At 41.0% G+C, this 24,659-nt stretch overlaps 1 protein-coding gene across 4 annotated transcripts; it reads right to left on the bottom strand.

The window, feature by feature from the left end:
• Positions 1-3,254: 3,254 nt before the first annotated feature.
• On the bottom strand, positions 3,255-23,924 carry LOC117466650 (MOB-like protein phocein). Of its 4 annotated transcripts, none has more exons than XM_034110026.2 (9): positions 23,816-23,924; positions 21,214-21,369; positions 10,453-10,515; positions 9,795-9,895; positions 9,625-9,667; positions 9,337-9,423; positions 7,525-7,604; positions 6,896-7,007; positions 3,255-4,939 (listed from the first exon to the last, which is right to left on the bottom strand). In XM_034110026.2, exons 1-9 carry the CDS (start codon positions 23,816-23,818, stop codon positions 4,805-4,807), a joined length of 780 nt encoding a protein of 259 aa, XP_033965917.1. In that variant the 5' UTR covers positions 23,819-23,924; the 3' UTR covers positions 3,255-4,804. The 4 variants fall into 4 exon arrangements, with proteins under 4 accessions (XP_033965917.1, XP_033965915.1, XP_033965914.1 ...); XM_034110024.2 differs by lacking the exons at positions 21,214-21,369; positions 23,816-23,924 and adding an exon at positions 11,409-11,495 and having other exon boundaries at positions 3,255-4,617; positions 4,776-4,939; XM_034110023.2 differs by lacking the exons at positions 21,214-21,369; positions 23,816-23,924 and adding an exon at positions 11,409-11,495.
• Positions 23,925-24,659: the final 735 nt, after the last annotated feature.

The raw sequence follows: 24,659 nt of genomic DNA, 5'->3' as shown, positions 1-24,659 counted from the left end.
ATGGCGTCTGACAAGTCTGACTTCATACTTTCACTTTCAACTTCCCTGTCTGTCTGCAGCTCCTCCTCTGATTCATAACCAGCCTCGCCAGCTGAAGCAGTTCACACGCAGGGACTTTGTTCAGTGAGATAGAAAAAGACATGCAGCTATCAAAAGGACACAGCATCCACACATCAGCAGGGTCGGCCATGGGGGGTCATTTGAGGGCCATGCCCCCCCAAATGAGTCACTGTGCCCCCCCAACGCAGGGTGGGCAAGCCTTGCTACTTTGCCGTTTCTTTTTTTAATCATATAAGTGAAAACGTTTCCACTAAAGGTTTTTTGGTGTGAAATACATCAGAAATAAATAATACAAATATAAAACACAGCCTGAGGTGTGCTCACTGCTGCTCTCTGATTGGTGTGTTGCTTGACCAATGACCCCCGACCTTTGTTTTGTTATCATTACGTGGCTGTGTGTTTAGATGAAAGCCCAGTGGCGATCTGTCCATCTGTTACACTGATTATACAGTAAAGCCATCGAAAATAATATGATATACAGTACAGTACAAGTAGCCTACTTCTGGGTCTCTGTGTTTCATTCCAGCTCGGCTCTGTGTGTGTGTGGCACGAGCGCATTTTGTGTGCGCAAGCGGTAACGTGGAATGTTGTTGTTAGCATCTGGTTAGCTAGCTATGCTAACGGATATAAAGAGCTGTTTCTACACCAAGGTGGAGGAGAGTCCTCTCCTGTCAGACTGAGAGGATCGTATAACCTCAGCTCAGTGAGGTATGGACTCTCAGTGTTTAGATAGTTCACTTTAGTGTAAGTTATCTCAGTGGGTCTCAAACGGTTTGGTCACCATTTATGTAAACAAGTATTTGCAAGGAATACCTTTATATGATCATTATAGTTAATAAAGAATAAGAGAATAAATAAAAAACGGGTATGAAATACTATAGGACAGTAACACAAGAATACAGTTTGAAAGGGGAGTGATTAGTAAAATATCCATAAAGAAAAAGTAAATGTGTGTACAGTTCTGTTTCATATGGATGCTGAGAGATGTCACTATCCATAGATCTCCTAATGTTGCTCTCAAAGTGCACCAGATTGATGCATTTAACTTCAATATTTTTAAAATAATCTTCCCGGGGGAGCATGCCCCCACACCCTCCTAGAGGAGGTTAGGTCCACCCCAACCTAAAACATGTTCACATGGATAGGATACTAAATACATTTGCACCCTTTTCATATGGTGGCCTATGTCCATATGTTTCTGTTTTGGTGGTCGTGCCACAACCGTGCATGCATGCACAAGTCATAGGTGCGCTATACAATAGCACTACACCCTGCAATGTGTGTGAAAGACAATAGACTTTACAGCATGTTTTTTGAAGTTGCGTTGGTGTTTGTGTGTTGGTTGTTGACGGCAGTGTGTGCCCCCCCTTTGTAAATTATTGCCCCCCCCATTCGATTTGTTCTAGAGCCGACCCTGCACATCAGCCTCCATAGGATATAATTAAATCTGCTGTATATAACAAACAATGAATAAAAACACAAGGCTACATTTAACTAATTTATAAGATGTGCCAAAATCAGGGCTGAAATAGAGATTTTACCTCGAGCTACTGTTTTAAATAGGGCCAGAGAAAAAGGAGAGAATCACGCTGCAGCACCTCACTGAAAATAGTTTTAAATAAGAGGGAAGTGTGCAGGGATGCTCCAATTCGTGTTCATGCAGCCCCTAAATAATGGTAATACTTATTAAAAACCATTTCTAGGGCAAAAAGTATTTTAAAAGTGAGAAAAACTATTTTAAATGGCTTAAAAAGCACCAAGTGATTTAAGTGCAGTTCCAAGTTTCCCCACAGGAGGGCTCCAGGGAGCGCATCACCCGACATGAGCACAGTGCATTAACAGCAGAAAATACGATAAGTAAAGGCAAATCAATTGATTTAAAGTGCGGGGAGGCTCCACACCAGACACAGGTACATTCCTACATCCCCACAACAGTGACACTGATGGTTTAAAGTACTTTTTGCGGGGAAAAGAGTGCTAAAAGTCTGAGAAAACTCTGATAACAGTGTGGTCAAAGTTTGATTGTTTCAGAGACCCATCTTAATGACACAATAAACCATTTACATCTAAAAGTATTGATTACAATTCATTTTTATGGGGAAAAGTGCAGATGAGGTATTTTTGGTATTTTGGGCAAAACACTTCACCCAACCCTGTATAAAACTGCAATATATATACCTGGCTGCTAAATCCTCAGAACTGTTACAGGATGTGTATTTTGTAAATTGTATATGCTTTTATTTAAAAAAATAATTTTAACATAACTTTTTTTACTTTAAATACTTTTTGCATGTAACATATGTAACATTAAGCTGTCAGTGGCTCTTTTCTGCTGTAACAACGTACATGTCCCCTCTGTGGGACTAATAAAGGTTTTCTGATTCTGAACTACGATGCTCAACAGCCCGCTTAACGGAACTTTGACGCTGGTATCAGTTTGGTTTCCCACCAATCACGGGAGTGTCGTGTAGAGAAAGTGTTGAGTTATATTTCTCGCGCTACCTTCCATCCATGAAGGCAACATGACAGAGGGAGGGCTGTCACTCAGGATGCTAAACTACTCTTTGGTAAGCCCCGCCCCCCCCCCCCAAGCAACATCAGGGCCAAAAGTCTGAAACCTGAAAAAACAAGATTTGAAACTAAAAAGATAATTGTTTGGAATCTGAAAACGGAAAATCTAAAACTGAAAAAAAGGTTTCAAATATCAAAATATGTATAAAAGGAGTGGAGCTGTCTTTTTATGAAAAGTAATTAAGCTCGCTCCGACTTCTTTCTCTTTTTTTTTAATCGAAAAAAGCGAACTATTCAGCCAGACAGCAATTTATTATAAAGGTAAAGCAAGTAGATTTTCAAGCACTTTAACCAAAATTCAAGCACTTTTCAAACACCACATGAAATGTACCCGTACGAACCCTGTTTTTAAGACCCCGCGGACACCCTGTTAAAACAACTTCAATTTAAATCTTCAGTGGATCCCTTTCAGTGGCCAGGGACACGTCTTAACCACAAATTATAATAGCCTAACAAATATGGATAGAAGCAGAATACAAATCAAAAACATGTCATTTTTGGAAATACTTATTCCTATTTTTCCAATAATTTTAGTTTTACTTTTGGTCTTAACGCCGTAATTATTGGAAATCACACCCATCACTGCAAAGCCCCATGAATGATAACACAACCACACAAACACCTGAATAATAGGTATTTTTTTATTAACAGACATCATGAAAATGTCGACAGTAACAAAATTGTTTTAGTCCATTAAAAAAAAAAGTGGGTTTGGATTGACAAGACTCCTCCCACAAAATAACTTAATGAGGGGGAGGGTAAAAAGAAAGGGGGGGGGGGTTGTGCTCCGACACGTAAATGTATCTGATATTTCCTCCTTTACTTGTATTTTACTCGTCTTAATGCGTAAGGAAAGACCGGCTTACAGCAGCTCAGTCCCATGTGTCCCTCAGACCCAACCCTGTCGAGGAAAGGGGAATATCCGACACATTTCACACAGTATTAAAATGGGGGCCACTAAGCAGGATCAGAGTTCCTGAATTATCTGAAAAACACTTCAGAGATGAAAGAGAAAGAATATCTGACTGCACGGTTACGTTTGTCTTTGTTCACTACCACACAAGCCACACACACACCTACGTTTCGTGTTTCACTGGCATCATTAAAAAGGGATGTTTGTGTTTTAAAGTAGGGTTGTATAAAAGTGTATTACCTACAGTAGATGACGATATTTTCTCCGCTTAACCTTGCCGTCAAACGAGGACCCAAAGCATTTTGTGATGCTCTCGCCAAAGCCAGACGCCATCGATAAAAGTAGTGATTTTATAAATCGCAGAACTAAAAGGCGTTGCCGTTCTCCTTCTGCCTCTATCAGTTAGTTATTTTGTGTAAATCGTGTGACGTCAGTGAATCCAAACTAACTATTTTAAACACCAAAGTCACAAAATACCACCAAAAAAAACGTACTAGTCGAGGCAACAGAAAGCGAGAAACTTCTGTGCTCAGCGAAGTAAAAAATAACTGGTTTCTGACGATGGAGTTTGGTGGCTTTTAGAGAGCAGTTACTGTCGGTCATACCTGAACTATGGATATGGGACAACCCCACACACAATCTGAACTATCCCTTTAAGTCAGCAGGCTACTTTATTGATCCATTTCATAGGACGACCCCACCGAAAAACAGGCTGGAAGGAAACACAATAAGCGAACAGAGAAACAGAAGCAGACACAATAAAGTGAAGCACCATCAGAAAACATGATAGTGAATTAAGAGAGAGGGGGGGGGGGGGTTATATACAGAGGGAGGGGCTGTCAGCGTGTGCCTTTGTCAACAATACAGGTCACCATGATTACATTTTTGCAAATCCAGCTGCTTAAAGAACATTAAAGGTAAAAGGGGTTTCCCAGGAGGAGGAGTGTGAGAGCAGGGGCTGCACCCAGACCCCCAGAGTGCATCTGAACACACAGAGCGAGAGGGAGGAGGATAGAAAACGTCAACTTGTCCTGCAGGCATGGCTGACCTCTGCTCCCGCTACCCCTCACTTCCTTTGAGATAGACACAGGTGACAAGGGTGGAGGGACATGGACAGTGTTACGAGACAGGAGCCTTATTGTAGACACTGTAGTGTGTATATATATTATATATGTGTGTACTGTGTATGCAAGGTGTGTGGATGTGTCTCCTCATGTCATGTGTGTGTTACATGTGTCTCCCTTTGTGGCAGCAGTGTGTTTAGGCCTCGCTCTCCCCCGCTGACGAGGTGTTCTGCACCTCCTCCTCCAGGATGGGCACGATCAGGTTGTCCTTGGACATCAGGTTGTACTTCATGACGAAGCGCGTGAACCGGTGACACAGGAACGTCTCGTTCTGTAGGCAGACAAACGGATCAAAACGGTCAATCTGGCGTTCTGATTCATTCAAGTCACTTATGGCGCTTTCCACTGCAGCACGTAGCACGGTTTAAGCTTTTTGCTTTTCCACTAGGGCTAGTTCCGGCTCAGGGCTACCTTTTCACCTTTTTTCTGGCCCTCCATAATCGAGGTTCTTACCGGGCCAACAACCGGGGCTGAGTATGCTAAACCACTCTCGACTGCTGATTGGTCAGAGAGAATCGCTGGCAAAGGAGCTACAACTACAACAAGATGAACATATTTGACGGTGATTTAATTGTAATACACGTTTCAAAATGATGCCGAAGTAACAACATACTGATACCGGTTAGTAACAACCATGAATTAATGCTTTGACAAGTCGGCAGACAGACGGCAGGCGAAGAACCTTTTAAAATGCGTGTTTTCTGAATGGAGATCGGCTAAGCTAACGCAGTATATGCTCCGACCGTCCACTCTCACAACAACGGCCCACAGACATAAATAAACCAGCGACTGTATTCTCCATGACACAGGCAGTCTGTGGTTTGGACTAGGGATGCCAGCGATTATTCGATTATTCGAATATTCGTTACAGTCTCCATAATCGAATATTATTTTTAAAAATCGATTTTATTTATATATATTTTTTTATTATTATTTAGTTTTGCTGATATAGGCTTAGTTTGTCGGGGGACATCTTACTTCTTCCTTCTCTCCGTCTATACCCGTGTACACTCATGTTCCGATTAACCCAGCTTCCCCAAATGTCTTTCTTTTTGGTGTCTATATACGCTGGGATCCGGAGTCATGGATGATCCTGCGGTCCTGTGTCCTGGATCGCGAGCGCTGGATCTTGAGTCGTGGCTGTGGTCCTGGATCATCGGTCCTGGATGGATATCCTCGTGGATTCATCTTCCTATTATATACACACATGCATTTCCAAACATTTGGACTACCTATGTTGCAAATGTATTATCTTTTCAATTTACACACGGCATCTATTGCACGTCTGTCCGTCCTGGGAGAGGGATCCCTCCTCTGTTGCTCTCCCTGAGGTTTCTCCCATTTTTCCCTTTAAACTGGGTTTTCTCTGGAAGTGTTTCCTTGTACGATGTGAGGGTCTAAGGACAGAGGGTGTCGTATTGTCATACTGATATTCTGTACACACTGTGAAGTCCACTGAGACAAATGTAACATTTGTGATATTGGGCTATATAAATAAACATTGATTGATTGATTGATTTATGTTTTTGGTTTTTTTCTGGATTAGTTTCAACAAAAATATATATAAATCGAGTCGAGGGGTCGGCCGAATAATCGATTATTATTCGCCAGGGCTGCTGAATATTCGATTTTGATCATGGTCAGTTTCTGGCAACCCTAGTTTGGACTTGTTTAACTTTTGTCTAGTTTCTGAACAGATACGAGGAGCTGTGAGCTCTGAGCGCTAACAGCTAACGGCTGTGTTTTGGTTTTGTGGTTCTCATTGAAGATGACGTCACGGCAGTTTTATGCAGGGTCGCTCCGCCCGCTGAACAGCCGATGGCCCCGCCTACACTGCGTTACTATAGTTACTACCCCAGGTACTGAACTGTAATGGAAACGCAGCTTAAAGTGAGCCTGGCCTACCAAGGCCTAACCATACCGTACTAAGCTGTGAGAGGTCCTGCAGTTGGTTAACTTTCAATTCTCACTGGTATCATTGTCCATGTTTTACTGTATTTTTTACAGTTTTATTTTAACATATTATCACTGTAGATGTTTTATCTTGTTCTGTATTAGTTTTATATTATTTTAATATTGTTGTTATGTTTTCTCTAAAGCACATAAAAGGTGCTATCCTAATAAAGTGTATTATTATTATTTGCACCTCGAAACAATCCAGAATAGACACAGAAACAAAAGCATTCTCGGTGTGATTGGTTGATAACATATTTCCAAGGAGACCCACCTCATACTTGTCGAATATCTGGCGATGATGGAAGTAGGCATGAGAGAATATCCTATAGATGCGACGACAGACGGAGCCCAGCTTGGCCACCGATGACTCCTTGATGCTCACCCTGCAAACACAAAGAGACACGGGGTAGATCTATGAAATGATATCTCACGGATGGTGTCTGACTGACAAAGCCATACAAAGACCAACTCGTAATAAAAGGTGTCAGTATACTTTTTTTTTTTAAGTTCTTGTTGGTGTATGACATCTAAAACCCAAAATCAGAATACATTTTGAACATGAGTAGGAAGATGACAAGGTTTGCAGTGATTTATCCTCTCTTAATTTCTCTTATTTTACCACAACTAATTGTCACATTATCGTGTAAACCCCACAATAAACAGTAAACACGTCCAAAAGAATGCCGTCAAACACCCCTCAATATGACAGCCAGTTCAGTTTTACGTCCTTTTTCAAAGTTGTCACATTTAGTAATAAACCTACAGAGAATGAACACCTCAATGGATATTTAAAGTGATTTTCAGCTGTGTATTTGTGTTGTGTTCACACTTTTTTTTCACTGCCTCTAAGTGACCAAAATAAGAAGCTGTATTTACAGGTTGTAAATGAGGACGACTGACCTGCTGGGGAAGTATTTGTTGCTATTGAGAAGACAGGCAGCTCCGTCCAGCGTGTGCCTGGTGTAATCAATGGCAGGGCACTGTGGAGGAAGCACAAAACACACTTAGAAACTTCATTAGGCGCTTTCACACCGGAGTACCTTTCCCTTTCAGTTCCGATAGTTCCTGGGATTTTGCGTTCACACCAAAAAGAGAACTTAGTTCAGAGAACTTAGTTCCCCCCTTTTCAGTCCCTGCTAGAGAGGTGGTGCTTTCCTGGGGAGAAAAAGGTTCCCATTTCTGATTGGCTGGGCGGATTGCAAACCACGCCCCGTAAAACTCGGAAAAGTTTATTTATTTGCCTAATCCTCCCTCAGGGAACTGATTCCGGTGTGAACGCGATCTGCTCTTTATGGCGCGTTTCCATCGCTCGGTTTGGTTAGGCCTTATTAGGCCCGGCTCACTTTAATGCTGCGCTTCCATTACAGTTTAGGATCTGGGGCAGTTACCATAGTAACGCAGTGTAGGCGGAGCTGTGACGTCATCTTCAATGAGAGCCCCAGAAAAACAACACAGCCGTTAGCTGTTAGCACTCAGAGCTCACAGCTCCTCATATCTGTCCAGAAACTAGACAACAGTTAAACAAGTACAAACCACAGACTGCCTGTGTCATGGAGAATACAGTTGCTGGTTTATTTATGTCTGTAAGCCGTTGTTGTGAGTGTGGACGGTCGGAGCATATATAACGTTAGCTTAGCCAATCTCCATTCAGAAAACACGCATTTTAAAAGGGTTCTTCGCCTGCCGTCTGTCTGCAGACTTGTCAAAGCATTAATTCATGGTTTTTACTAACCGGTATCAGTATGTTGTTACTTCGGCATCATTTTGAAACATGTATTACAATTAAATCACGGTCAAATATGTTCATCTTGTTGTAGTTGTAGCACCGAGCCAGCGATTCTCTCTCTAGTTTAGCATACTCAGCCCGACTCAGCCTGGTTGTTCCTGGCCCGAGAACCACGATTTAGTCGGGCCAGAAAAAAGGTGAAAAAGTAGCCCCGGGCCAAAACTAGGCCAAGTGGAAGCGCAACCAAAAACGGGCCCCGCACGGCTCGCTTAAAGCGAGCTACCCGCTGCAGTGGAAACGCGCCATAAGTACGGTAAAGTACTTGGCATGAAAGCAGCTATTAAGAGCCTCAGACAAAGGCAGAGACAAATGAATCATTCTAAAGGACAACCATTAAAAAGAAACCTAAGTGCAATACTCAATATGAAAATACCATTCCAATTCTGCACTTTTATCTTGGGTAAGGTTGACTTTCATTTAGGGCACTTTAATACATATTTATTCTGAGTTCTGATAACTGCTTGTAAGAACACCATCACAAAGCACTGGCTGCTTCCCGATTGCCCCACAATTGAAGAATGGACAGATAACAGATAATAGTTAATAACATATACATAATGGAAACAATTACTTTTTCTCTTCGCCTACAGATGAATAGATTTACTGAGCTACGGTCGGATTGGGTTTCCTTTATTCGACAGACACGGCCACATTTCATAGAATTAACAAACTACTGATGAGCTGATCACCAGTTCTATCCCCAACATAAAAAGGTTGCTTGGTCTAATTACCAAAATATTGTAATGTATTGTTTGTTTGACTGTTGTTACACCTGCAGGAATGTCAATTATGCCTCTGTCACGAAACATCCCTTCTGTTATTGTATAAAGTTCATGAATATTGTATAAGATGTACATAAAACTAAATAAAGAATTGTAATAAAAGACACCCAAGTGAACATTGAGTAACCCACGGTCTTGACTGACCTCTTTGGGTGTCTTGTGGGCAGCACATAAAAAGATCCACTGCTCTGTGGCTGTCATCTGGGTGCAGGTGTCTGGATGGCACTCACTCTGAAAAGCAAAGATTAAATGAACACACCTTAAAAACACTCCTTAAAACAAAGGTTAACCGGTTCTTTATACAGCTCTACCAAATAGTTCCTGATTAAGATCTTTGCTTTGATATGGACACATGAATGGGGAAAAAACCTTCCATCAGACATGTTTAAAAATTAATAAAAGGTTGTATATCTTCCGAGTTGGATCACGTACCTGCAGTTTTACAGCTAGTCCGTTGAGCTCCAGACAGAACTGCCTACATGAAGGACAAAACACGAGCACAGTTAAAAGAAAAGACAAATACATGAGCATGAGTGATCCTACTAGGACTGCTGCTTCAATAACTTATTCATTTTCAAGCTTAAATGACTTTATCAACATACCTGAGGTGTTCATACTTCCACACGCCCTCGTCCTGACCCTCTGGAGGCTCAAGGATTTTGTCGATATTAGAGCAGTCTGATCTAATGTTCTGCTGGATGTACTGAAAAACAAAAGCACACATGTTAGCATCACATTTTGTATGGCGACAATACACTGGTAATTCACAATGCCTAATATGTAAACTTTGATTTAAGTGTTGGAAATAGGGAGAGAGTGTACCCAGAGAACAGGATGCAGCACCACACTTTCTAAGCCAGGAAAAGTGTTTAAAATGCGGGGGGAAAGTGTTCCAAATGTCGGGAATGTTTAGTAATATCGATGCGAATATGTTGTGTATCGTCTATAGCTATACGTTGCTATATGTGTTGCTATTAGTATGTTCAGTTGTTGTGTGTGTTGCTGTCTATAAATATGTTGGGCACCAGCTGTGAAGCAAATATCCCTCTAGGTCGGACAATACATCTAAATGTTATGAGTACTTTGATTTCTCTAATTTGATTTTGATGCAAAATTGTTGTCAATAAAAGGATTCTAACTTTTAACAAAAGGTTTTATTTCTGTGTAGGATGAAAGAAGCACCAAATTGCAGACACACACACACACACACACACACACACACACACACACACACACACACAGAGACAAACGTCAACACACCTGTTGGACAGCCAGGGTGCTGTCCATCTCCTCAAATGACTCATCCGGCCAGTTGTAGAAATCCTACACATGGAGGGAGGGTACATTTAGTCCAACGTTATACACTCAAAGTGACAAAGCTAGCATTGTAGCACAGGCGGTTTAAAAAGCATCTTTATTGTAGCATTGAGAATGCCAACTAACTACATAGCTGTCATCTGACGTTAACCAACAATCACAACACATATGACAGACAGACACATAAAACCGACAGACAGCATTTTGACAGTAAATCAACAAGAATTACAAAAGCACTTTAAAATAGAATAGCAAAATATAAACATCACACAATTAAAACAATATATACATATTCTGAGTAAAATTCAGAGGAGTATCTACACATAAACATTGATATAACTAATAACATAAGGGCGTCAAAGTGGCTAAGGTTAGCCAGCTGAAGTTTGGTTATTGGTTATAGGGAAAGCTTTGCTGGGAGAATACATTTAATTGTAAAAGTTGGGAGCGTTTCTACATTATTACACAGCTACTAAGCTAACTTGACGCTAGCTACTTAGATAACGTCAACTCGGGGTGCGACTACTTCTTGCAAAGCTAACAGCTTTAGTAACAGTAACATTTTTAGCAACAATAACGTAGGCAATGTTAATAGTCTCTTGTGTAAACCTGATTCACTAAAATGTGGCTGTGTGATTATCCAAGCACCATTGATTATCACAGGGAGCTCCGAAATGTATAGTAAGCCACTGTTAAGTTAACGTAACTCCAGCAAGTAGACGGTACCGAAATGCTAACCAGCTAGCTGGCTATTTCCAGGTCAGGCCCTACTTCCTATGATTTAGTTATCGTTAAAAACACGTGAGTTAGAACAACTCGACTGAAGTGAGACAGCATTGCAGAGTCGTGGAGGTCCGTTTGCAGGGATGTACGGGTGTTTATTTTGGGTGTAAACGCACCTTTGCCTTGGTTCCAGGCCGATTCCTCCTGAGAACTGCAGCTCCCTCCGCCATGACCATCTCGACAGAATACCCGGATGTTCGTCAGACGCTCTGTTGTAGCAGCAGTGTGAATCACTCACGGTGTAAAATATTAATACTTTGTTATTTTACCTTTTTATATAATGCACATTTCATGCAAGTGACTGAAAGTAACTCCATTTAATCAAGTCCTTTAAAAAAAATATATATGTAAGAGACGTGTTCCTTTTTGTGGAGGAAGTAGCCTATCATTTTTTATTTGTATTTTATTCAAAGTAATGTTGTTATTCTTATAGATTGACTGTCAACATGCTGCTGTTGTATTTAATCACAGACTGTGTAAAAAATATGAACACATTTTTATTTTACCTTTTTAATTATTTTTAATAAATACATGATGTATTACAAGTGATAGAAAGAACATCTACTTAAGTAATTATTTTTAACTCAAATGTAAGAGACTTGTAACTTTTTGTTGAGGGAGTGACCTATAATTTAATTAAAGACCTGAACTGTTGAAACAACATCCACAATATTCATCTGGCTGCTACTTAAAAAATATTTATCTAGTTAACTAATATATCATATTTCAATGACTTGCATATAGACTCTTAGTGCACTATTTCACTATTTCAGTTTTTTAAATATTTTCTTCTTGTATTTACACACACTTGTATTTACTATTTACTATTTACTTGCACTATATTTGTCTGTTAACTGGCCGGATGAATTCATCGACGTTTGACAAATAAAGAACCTTGAACCTATTATACAGTTTTTTATCAATATGTTATAGGTCTCAGATATATACAAAGCATGTCCTATTAGTGCTGGACTTTAACTGTTGCTAAATGTGTGTTCTGATTATGGTGTCAAATTTGATATGATCTGCAGAGCAACAGGGGATAAGAACCTTGGTTTTCCAACATGCTATCTGTCAGGACAGGTGCTGCCTGTTTGCTGTAACACTAAGTATCTGGGACACATCATCACAGGTGAAATGGCTGATGATGATGATGATGATGATGATGATGATGATGATGATGATGATGATGATGATGATGATGATGATGATGATGATGATGATGATGATGATGATGATGATGATGACATGTATAGACAGCGGCGTGTCTTATATACACTAGCCAACATGTTGGCTAGAAAATGCTCTTGGTGTTCAGATGAGGTTAAGGCAGTGTTTCTCAAACTTTTTCATACCAAGGACCACTTAACCAATAAAAAAACACTCACGGACCACCTAACTCCACAAATGTCTAACAACACATCGTTTTTTACAAATTGCCTGAAAATGGTACAAACAAGTGGCAACGTGTGTGATGAAGGTGCTTATCTGGGCTATATTATGCAATTACAAGTGAAACTTAAGCTCGCTCCATTGCCGAGATATTCCCGCGAGAGTGCGAAAAACTTTAATTAATTAATTAATTTCAAATGTGAAATTTTACCAATATACTCACGGACCACTAGGGGGCACTCACGGACCACCAGTGGTCCGCGGACCACACTTTGAGAAGCACTGGGTTAAGGTGAACCTCTTTAGAGCTTATTGCACTCCTCTCTATACTGCCCCCTTGTGGGTCAAGTTGAAGAAGGCGAGCCTCCGGAAGCTCCAGGTTGCTTATAATGACTGTTTGCGTATACTGCTTAGATACCAAGGTGGTGCAGTGCAGGTGAAATGTTCTGTAATGCACGAGTCAACACGTTCCATGCTCTCTTGAGAAATCTGATGTACAAATGAATCTGTCGATTGAATGTTTCTCATAACTCTGTCATTATGCTGCTTTCAATCACATGTTGATGTAGAAGAGACATGAAGAAGAGGGGACACATGTTGATGTAGAAGAGACATGAAGAAGAGGGAACACATGTTGATGTAGAAGAGACATGAAGAAGAGGGGACACATGTTGATGTAGAAGAGACATGAAGAAGAGGGGACACATGTTGATGTAGAAGAGACATGAAGAAGAGGGGACACATGTTGATGTAGAAGAGACATGAAGAAGAGGGGACACATGTTGATGTAGAAGAGACATGAAGAAGAGGAGACACATGTTGATGTAGAAGCGACATGAAGAAGAGGGGACACATGTTGATGTAGAAGAGACATGAAGAAGAGGGGACACACGTTGATGTAGAAGCGACATGAAGAAGAGGGGACACATGTTGATGTAGAAGAGACATGAAGAAGAGGGGACACACGTTGATGTAGAGAAGACATGAAGAAGAGGGGACACATGTTGATGTAGAAGAGACATGAAGAAGAGGGGACACACGTTGATGTAGAGAAGACATGAAGAAGAGGGGACACATGTTGATGTAGAAGAGACATGAAGAAGAGAGGACACATGTTGATGTAGAAGAGACATGAAGAAGAGGGGACACGTGTTGATGTAGAAGAGACATGAAGAAGAGGGGACACATGTTGATGTAGAAGAGACATGAAGAAGAGGGGACACATGTTGATGTAGAAGAGACATGAAGAAGAGGGGACACATGTTGATGTAGAAGAGACATGAAGAAGAGGGGACACATGTTGATGTAGAAGCAGGCCCGGTTCTACGGGGGTGCATAAGGGTGCATTGCACCCCTCATTTGAAAAATGAAAAGTTTAAAAAAATATATACTGAGGTGAAAAATATACTATAATATTACATTTTGCCTACTATTACTAACAATAGTAGTAATAATAATAATAAGAAGAAGAAGAAGAAGAAGAAGAAGAAGAAGAAGAAGAAGAAGAAGAAGAAGAAGAAGAAGAAGAAGAAGAAGAAGAAGAAGAAGAAGAAGAAGAAGAAGAAGAAGAAGAATATAGTTGAAATAAAATAAATGGTAATTGTGGTTGAATAGCATTGTCTGCTGCATTTATTTGATCAAACAAAAAATAAAGCCTGGCCATCTGGGGGTTGAGGCATAACAACTCATGTAGATTCACAATGGAAGGTCTGATAGGTTTAAAACTTGGCATACCTGAGGTCAGGACATCCCTCTGCATTATAGAAAAGACTGAATGTCAATATCTTACTGTAAATTGGAGATACAGTCATTTGAACACACACCTACAATAGGCGGAAATGTATATATGTAGAATGATCTCTTTACTTTGTAGTGACCCTGACATGGATTGCCATAGCAACACACACAAGGGCTTGTTGAAAAGGTGTGGTTCTACTGAATCCAGCAATACCAATTGTGTAAAGGTAGCTTACATACTCATCGAGTTATGTCACTAAACGTTTATGGTGTCTTTATACACTGTTATGCCCAACTGCAGCCAACATGTGCCAGGGACTAGAAGGTGAGACACAGAGACAAGGAAACAGGTTTTTGGATCAACAAACTTTAGTATTCAAATTAAATGTTCTTATCTAAACTTAAGTAAAGCTAAGCTAGTGGGAGCCGGGGGATACATGCATATAAACACATCTCTATCACTCATCCACATTGTTATCAAAAACAACATGGCTCACATTTGGGCAGTCAGAGCAAGAGCAAAACTCTGTGCAGGTCAAGCCTACTGAAAGACATTGGCATTTGCTGCCATCATTGCACTTTCCGTCCTTACAGTATAGGTGGGTGATGTCTCTGACTTCTTTAGGTGCAGGTTCTTTGACGAACATCACTGGTTCAATAGACCCATCTTCTCTGAGCCTCCACCCTCCACCAACTGGGTTCCAGAGATGAGGCTTGTTCCACATGGCTGTGACACCACACTGCGGTCTGGTACATGGCTCTTAATACATGTCGCTGGAAGGCATCTTCTGTTGGGGGTAGATTTGCAGCTGATGAATCTGTTGTAGATACTACCTCAGCTCATCCAAGGTGGTGCAAGGACGGCCATCCTCCCTTTTCTTTTGGCCATACAGAAGGAGGGCATACTTTCTTGCCACGGGAATAGCCTCCTCCAGACTTCCAGAAAGTCCAAAACTGGCCATCTCATTTAAGTCACTCAGATGGGTCTTAAGTCTTGTAAACACAGTAGCCTTCCCAATTCTGTACAAGTTGCTTGTGGTATCACAACCTGTGAGGGCGTGGCATGCAGGTAGACATGCACAAAATGCTGCACCAAGCTTCTTTGCGATGGGACAGACTGGGACAAACCTCTCCCTTGGGCCATGTCCAGAGTGCATGAACACCGTTGAGGATCCAAACATTCCTTTGCTGGAATAATACACGAGCAAAACCAGTACGTCGGTATCATCACATCCGATGACGACCGGAGAATGAGACTCTGCTAGATGCATTGCATGTAATACCAAGCCTCCTCCTGGTCACTATACAGATCTGTCAAGTGGTCAACACCTGACTTGCTGACCACTTTGACCTCCTCACCATTTTCAAAGCCACCTGCCAAAATGACTGTTCTCTGAGGAGATTCTCTCGGGCCCTGTATTGGCTATGTAGTTGCTTACAAAGCTGAATAAAGCACCCTTGTTACCACTGACCTTGAGGTATTTCCTGTAGTTAGGAACTTTGGCTTTGCCTGTGAGGACATGTGTAGATCTGCTTGCTTGGATGGTGCCTCTTCTTTGCCTTTCCAGGTCTTTGATTGAGTGTGGATGTTCATACCTATCAAACACTAGAGCAACACAGTTGTTGTTTTCCTTTTCCATTAGTGTTGTGATCTTCCTCCAGACACACTCACCCAGGTCATTGAATGTCTGAAAGCCTGAGTAAGGGAGACTCTGTAGAAGAGCCATGCCATCGATGATGTATGCGGATGGTTCAGCAACATTAGGCAACTGCTGTGTCTCTTCAACTACTGACTCCAATTTTTTAGCAAGTTCGGATTTTGTTGTCTTTCTCATGCTTCCATCATCATAAAACAAAGAGGGGGGGACAGCAGCAAGTTCATGAGACATCACAGTCTCCATGGATACCTCTCTTTGCTTGGATACAGCAAGTAATCTTCGAAAGTGCACATCTGAGTCCATGTGAACCTTTCTAGTACTGACTCCACCTGATGTCTTTGAAGGTTGCACACTGTTTTCTTTTCTCAGGATCCCAGAAGCTCTTTTTTGGATTTTGCCAGGCGTTGTTCAATAAAGATGGCATTCTGCTCAGCACCATCTTGGAGGAAACTTGACAGCTCTTTTGCAACTTTCTCAGATGCAACCTGACCACTTGCAATATTGATCAGTTCCTCAGGGATACTATCAAGGTCAAAGTGGTTCTGCTTCTGCTCCACAGCTTCCATTATCTATTGTATGTCTCCCTCATCTCTGTCCATTCTAGAGGCTCCATGTTCTTTGTGTGCTTTTGGGCCCTTCGCATCAGTGTCACAAAGGTCTTTCATGGCATCCACGTATGCTGTGGTCACATGCCTTGTCATCAACCGTCTTGTGAGAGCCGGGATCTCCTCTCCACCCCCCGCACCAGGTTGCGGACTTTTGGTGACAGAGCCTTCAGTGTGGCACCCCCCACCCTCTGGAACTCTCTCTCCCCCCCGAAATCCGCAGCGCCCCAACCCTGGACATTTTCAAAAAAGCCCTCAAAACGCACCTTTTTACCAAGGCTTTCCCCACTGTATAGTTAGTTTAATAGGTTTATTTTTCCGCTACTTCCCCCCCCACCCCCTTAACCTGTCTGCCTTTTTTCCCCCTACTCCCCCCCCCCCCTACCCGACTTGTAAAGTGACCTTGGGTTTCCTGAAAGGCGCTATAAAAATATTATATATTATTATTATTATTAGAGCTGCCTTTCGCAATGTGAAGCCAACAACTCCACCCCTGACTCTTGCCTTCTCGGTTAATGGTTTGCTCCAGTGCCTGATGAGTCGCCACACAGTTGAAGCTGTGATCCTCTGACCGGCGGACAACAAATCCGCCTTCTTGCATGAATGTGTATGCTTCTGGTTGTTCATGTTCAAGAGCTTTCATTTCTGCAACGTAGACCGGCATGTTCTTCCAGCAGCTCTGAACCAAGGGATGACTTCACACATGCTATTCAGGTGAAGTTGAAAGTCTGCTTCACGTTCTGAACGAAGGATCCTTAGCAACAGATCAGCACCCTTGAGGAACATTAACCAATATCCAAAAGTTGCTGATTGCTTAGCCCCTTCAACTATGAACGTCTGGATAATGTTCTGGATCCCAGTAAGTTCCGTCTCCACCTCACCGATAAGCTGTTGAGCAGTGGCCTTGTCATTACCATGAAATGCATGCTGTACATCTCGTAGGAGTTGCTCTTGTGCTCCAGTTATTGCACATTTGCCTTTCTTTTCAAGCCATGATTGCATGGCTTTCCAGAAGAGCCTGAACAGAGCCTCAGAGGCTAGCTTTATGCTCCTTATTCCTCTTGCCAGCTGCTTCCCCTGAAGCAACTGTCGGGCTGTGCCCTCTGCATACACGTCTGACTCAGGCCCATTCCCAAACCGCCCCCTACACCCTACCCCTCCGTTTGCTCGTTCACGCGGAGGGTCCGCCATATTGAGGGCTGTTCCAAAGCAACGAGTGTGGAGGGGGAGTGGGCTATCAAGCCCTCAAACAGCGAGTCTGCAGTGGTGCTGACTGGAGACTGGTCTCTACCTGACCGGAGTCACGCTGTGTGTGTCCTCAGGAAACACGCTGTTAACAAGTAGTTCCAGCAAACATCCACTGATAAACTGCGATGTTAACAACCTCATGATAACCTCATGTTTTTAACTTAGGATCAAACTTGTGTTTAGTCTAGAAAAAGATAAATGTGTGCATTTTATTATAAAGTTGTGTATATTTACAGACCGTTGCAAAAACTAAGAAGCTTATAAACATCAGGTTTAAAACTAAAAGAGCTTTGAAACACAATGAAAGATGTTTGGAGTTTTATTTGAGTTATTCATTTAAACTTTTTGTCTAATAGATGCTGATTTGAAATCGTTGTTACATCCAGTTACGGCATTTCCTGTTTCTGCCGGAGAGAGGTGAGGCCGTCCCAAAGCTTGCTGCTGTATTTACTCCCTCCATCTGACAGGAGGGAGCCTCGTTGAGCTGCGAGGGTGGCTACAGACGGAGTTCACTCCATCACGGAGGGGTAGGGTCGAGGGAGTGGTTTGGGATTGGGCCTCAGTGAGTATGTCAAACAGTCCGCCATCACCATAGAGCTTTCCAATGCTTGCAAGGTAAGCCATTGTGATATGCATACCTCCTAGTCTCATTGTGATCTTCCCTTTTAAGAGCTCTGGTTTGTTCCACAATATATGTTCCTTATGGTCCTCTTGAGAGTAAAATCAAGGTGTTGCAGTTCTTAGTGGATCAGTTTCTGACCACCAACATCGCCCGCGACGAGATGATGTCCAACTACTACTTCGTTAGTAGTTCTTTTGCTTTTTAGGCCTGCATTTTCTCTGCACTAATGTTGAAGTTGCAATATTTTACTTAAAAAAATAACAATTATGGGTTATTATTATTATTATTAACAATTCTCAGGTTGTCATACCTTTTAGGGACTTCTACTCAAGATAATTTGTTACTATTTTCCACCCCTGATAAGTGAAGTCAAAATAAAACGAATTGGCGATACTATAGATTTAATTAGGACTATTTAATATTTTCCCCATTTGGGACACCTTATACGTTTAGTGACATAACTCCATGAGTATGTAAGCTATCTTTATTGCTGGATTCAGTAGAACCACACCTTTCCAACAAGCCCTCATATGTGTTGCTATGGCAATCCATGTCAGAGTCACTACAAAGTAAAGAGAACATTCTTCATAGATTTACATTTCCGCCTATTGTAGGCATGTGTTCAAATGACTGTATCTCCAATTTACAGTAAGATATTGACATTCAGTCTTTTCTATAATGCAGCGGGATGTCCTGACCTCAGGTATGCCAAGTTTTAAACCTATCAGACCTTCCATTGTGAATCTACATGAGTTGTTATGCCTCAACCCCCAGATGGCCAGGCTTTATTTTTTGTTTGATCAAATAAATGCAGCAGACAATGCTATTCAACCACAATTACCATTTATTTTATTTCAACTATATTCTTCTTCTTCTTATTATTACTACTATTGTTAGTAATAGTAGGCAAAATGTAATATTTTTCACTTTTCATTTTTTTCACTTTTTTTTTCTCCATTGTGAATCTACATGAGTTGTTATACCTCAACCCCCAGACGGCCAGGCTTTATTTTTTGTTTGGGGTGTATAACTTTATATACCAATTTCACCACTTTTGCAGTAAAATATTTGTATACAACAATCCATTTCATGTATGGGAGGCCTTAGAGATGAGGAAAAAGTAAGTTGTGTTTTGTCCTAACTCCGGGAGCAGTATCTCGAAAACTAAAGCCCTTTTTGGCTGTTTGTCACAGGCCTACACCCTCATTATGTCCTTATGTTACATGGAATCTCGCGTTGCATTTTATAACATTGTCTTGATTTCAATATAAACCCTACTTTTGCTGCTATATACACTTACATTATCACACTTCTATCTCTTTCCCCTTGACATTTGTGTTTTCATATGCGCTTGTGCAATTTAAATCCCCCTTTCCTTTCTCCTACTTCTTATTGTTCCTTCTCTATTCATGTGTATGAAATTATCTCCTTACGTCGAACCCAAACCAAAGCTACTAAGAGAGGTAGTAAATGAAACATCAAAATATTAAAGAAGGCCACAAGACTACAATCAATAGTTCACCTTTATTATTGTAACAAAATTGGATTAGAATTATTTACATTTGCAATAACACGTTGGAAAAAAAAAAGTAAAGAAAAACACACATGAAAGAGGCAACTTAATTTCTTCTCTCCAGGTTTTGGGACTTGACATGATCTACTGCGACGAAAGAAATGACGATTTACTCTACGTATTTCCCAAGGATATCTCCGTCACGGAACAGGAAATAGTCCTGGAGGAAAAACAAGACATTAAAACAAGGAAAGGCACGGGAGGATGTTTTTGTTTTAGCTGTTTTAACTTTTAAATGCACTGTAAGGCGACCTTGGGTGTCCTGAAAGGCGTCTCGAAATAAAATGTATTATTATTTGTTGTCGTGTGTTGTGATGTTTTTATTTTGATGGCACCTTTTAAAAAAGGGAGAAGCATTTTTCATGTATAATGACATTAAATGATTCTGTTCTTCAATAATGGTGATTCAGATGAAACTGTATTTTACCTTGTCGTCCAGACTGATTTTAGTTCCTCCGTACTCTGGCAGCAGGACACTCTCTCCCACCGTCACACTGACTGGCAGCAGGTTACCTTTCTGGAAAACAAAATATCACAAAGAGTTACACAACAGTCTTCAGAGGCAACCAGAGTTCCCGTTGGGCGGTAATTACCGGACTTTGACCGGTAAAACATGCCGAAGACCGGCAAATCTAAATCTCTCCGGTCAAAATAATTTCCCCTTAGCGCAATACCGCATCAGTTGCGCCACTTATATGACAGACAAGAAGAGTCGATTCTAATGTCTAACATTTAATGTGGAGAAAGAGATGTCCTGTGTGGGTTGATTGTGCGTTGATCTGTTGGTAATGCCTCGGGGTTCCGGTGGGCATGTAAACAAATGCATAATGCTGCGCTATACTTTGTGGCCTCACCCGGTTGCATAGCGACGCTAATTGTTTAGGTGTCTTTGATCGATATGGACATGAACGCGAGTAAAGTCTAATCTAAGTGACGCCAGGGGATTTATTCCGGTGTGAACGCGATTTACTAGATAGTTCCGGGAACTATTCCTGGGCAAAGTACTTGGTGTGAAAGCGCCTATTGGTGCTCGAGGAGGAGATTCAGGTGATAAGGTGGAGGGGGGGTTGAAGAGGGTAATCTCACCACGTTGCGGGAGCCCGGCCCGACTGCCACCACCGTGGCCTGCAGCACTTTGCTCTGAGCTTTCTCCGGCAGCATGATGCCGCCCTTCGTTACCGTCTCTGGGGTAAAACGCTCCACGAGCACCCGGTCGAACAAGGGGAGGAATTTCCTGAAAGCCTGTGAAGTGACCAGAAAAGAGAGGAAATCATTAGCGAATAATATAAATTACTATCAAATAACATGTTAGGTTTAAGAGAGGCCATAAAGCACTTAAAACTAGAGAAACTCTCAACTCGAGAATTTGAAAAAAGGTGGCATCCATTCCTGGAATAAGCTGAATTTAAGCTTTAAATCTCCTTATATGTAATTAGTAGACATACAGTCAGTATATTATTTAAGGACACGCCGCATAATGACATCTTCTAAAGTGTAATTCTTGAAAATGTAACATTAGCCTTGTTGTTGTTGTTCTTTAACCATTTAACAAATATTCCCCTTTTTTGTCATATTAGCTTTTTTTAGCTTGAGGAAAATGTTGTTTGCATTCAACAACTAATAAACAGTTATAAGAAATTACATTTGACCTTGTAACATCATTAAATAAAACCTTTATTTTATGCGCAGCCCTAAAGACACCTAGGTTATAGTGAGCGAGAAAAAACCAGACTGATCAATAGCATCGATTCTTTTACAGTAGTTTTACACAAGAAAAACAAAAAAGGGTTTTAGTCAAATGTGTTTAAGAGGGGAGATTAATTCCCAGTTGTGGCTGATCTATTTGGGAAAGGGAGATAAATGGAGGAGGGGGGCGGTGGAGTAAATCTTCATAGAGCTTAATTAAAGACAGTATGTAAACACTAAGTGAGCAGCTCATCCACAGAGGCAGCATTTGTGAAATTATGACAAAACTCCGTGTCATGAATGTCAGCATTTCTTCATTCACTCTATTAATATAGGAGAAGCAGCAGCTGAATAACGGACGACAAGATTTATAACACCAGCTGCACCAACATGTCTGATGGCAGCAGATGTACCGGTGACCTTGGTTGAAGGTTGTTTTTGAACAAGGTGGTGGAAGTGGGAGTTAAAGGAGGGGGATGGGGAGGGAGGACTGATCAGAAAGAGGTGGGGTTACTCATTCATCGTGGCGGTTTAACCCGAGGACAAGGACAGCTGATAACATACTTGAATGGTCATTTAGTGGAGGATTCTTTGGAGTATTTGGGAATCACTCAGACTGTGCATGTATGAAACAAAAAACCTTGACTGGTGATGAAATGTCCTCCAGGTTTTTAAAATGACAAGATAACACTCGAGGCTGGCTGTACAGATTACCAGAATGTTCTCAGTGCAGTATTTCACGAGGTTGTAGGCGCACAAGTTGCATAAAATGGCTACGATTAACCACACAGCCTATTTTTTTAGTACTGCACCCCAGTGTTGATAAGAGTAACCCCTTTTGGTTTTCAACAGCACCACAAACTGAAGTCCCCGTAGCTTTTTTGATAAGCTGTAGCTGATAAAGTATATCAACTGTAGGATCATGTATTACAGAATATTGTGAACTGGCACATTTAGGGTTATTTTCCGATTTATATAATACCGTCTGCATTTTCTGTGGTACTTAGTTCTTTAAGATTCAATTATCCCCACAGCTGTACTGTAATGAAACCAGAATAATTGACAAATATGGTAATGCATTTTCATTTAAAGACTAAAATAGCACAAATAAGTTGCTATTTAAGTCAATTTTAGCTTAAATTAAGAGGACCTCGCTATTTTATCAGATATATAATTTATCTTAAGTGTATTCACAGATCTCCTGATCAATTCTGCATATAATTGCTATAATGAATAATTATTTGATTTACTTGTTTGGAAACTGGCTACAAATCCTATAGATAAACACATCTTGAATGATTATTTTTGGCATTATTGTATGGTCTCAGGACCTTACAAAGTTAAGCTGTAGTGTGCATGGACATGTGAGGTCAGAGACGACGTAAACGGAAGCCGGAAATGATTTAACCGAGCATGCAATTCGTATTTTCCACCCACCAAGGGCATGCATAGCGCAATATGACAAACATGTGATATGAATAAATACGCAGTTTTAAGAGATAATAGCCCGAAATTAGAGTCAAAACTGGACTTTCTATAGGATCTCTGACACGTCATTCATTCACATGTGACTGCTGCTGCAGGGACGAATGAATGAATGTCAGGATCAGTAAGCTATGACACTAAATTACCTGCATTTATATCCCCACATGTCTGCTTTGATGACGGATAATAACTAATACTACACAAGAAAAGCAGAAATATATCGGGTAAAGCTTAATTGGCACGTTAAAGCTAGTCAGTCATCTCCTATAACAGTTAATACAATGCATTATTAAGATAAAATATGCCTTTGCTTTGTTTAGTAAACGCATCCTTCTCTCAGCTTTTAATCGCTTGACCTTGTGAAACCATGTTAAAGGCAGCTAACACAACATTAGCTAGCTGCGTATTATAACACAGCAGCCACATGCAGACAGTTTTATCCTGTATTTAAAATCCTTTATCTGTCTTTGGTTTGAATTATTAACACCCCACAGTTGTTTCAAGCCGAGTATCTTACCATTTCTAGATGTGTGAGAGGTCTGGAGACGACGTGAAGCTGCAGGTTTTACTGTGACACAGACTGAAGGGGGATATCTGTACTCCACGTGAAATGTACTGCGCATGCGCATTACGGTGTAGAAATTGGCACCGGATTCTCTGCCTTCCAGAAGATTCCACAACACCTAACTGCGAATAACAACAACTGTTTTCATTCATACATGTTATATAAGGGGAATACAGTGTGTTTTCAAGGGGTTTTATGTCTTATTTAGGGTTTTAATGTCGCAGCAATGTTGCACAATATAAACTTTGACCTCTATTTTTTCCTCCAATGGCACAGGAGAAGCTTCTAGAAACGCCAGCCCGACGAGCATAGAGAGATATCTGATTACCAGTGAACATTACCTTACATATTGAATGATGTATATTATATTGGAAACATTGAAAGTGAAGCTCTCTGTTGGTTTGTTGGTGTAATTATGTATATGTATAAGAAATGGTGTCCTTTTTGTTTGTTTCTAATAATAATAAATTGTATTTAAAGGCGTCTATCACGACACCCAAGGACACCGTACGATTTAGTAAACACTGAGTACTTAATTCTCTTTATATGTATATCGCATGCACCAACACTATTGGGTAGATACTCGGTCGGTCGATGGATGGATGGATGGATGGATGGATGGATGGAGAGATAGATAGATAGATAGATGGATGGATAGATAGATAGATGGATAGATAGATACTTTATTGATCCCAATTTGGGACATGTTTGCATTGCAGCAGCATAAAAAACACAAGGCAATGTACATAAAATAAACTATGACACAGCAATAAACAATCCAATTCATTTTAGAAAT

This window comes from Pseudochaenichthys georgianus, chromosome 21 (genome assembly GCF_902827115.2).
Source record: "Pseudochaenichthys georgianus chromosome 21, fPseGeo1.2, whole genome shotgun sequence".
In the NCBI taxonomy this organism is placed as follows: Eukaryota; Metazoa; Chordata; class Actinopteri; order Perciformes; family Channichthyidae; genus Pseudochaenichthys; species Pseudochaenichthys georgianus.
Note: the sequence above shows the minus strand (reverse complement) of the source record. Positions and strands in the feature narration are given on the sequence as shown.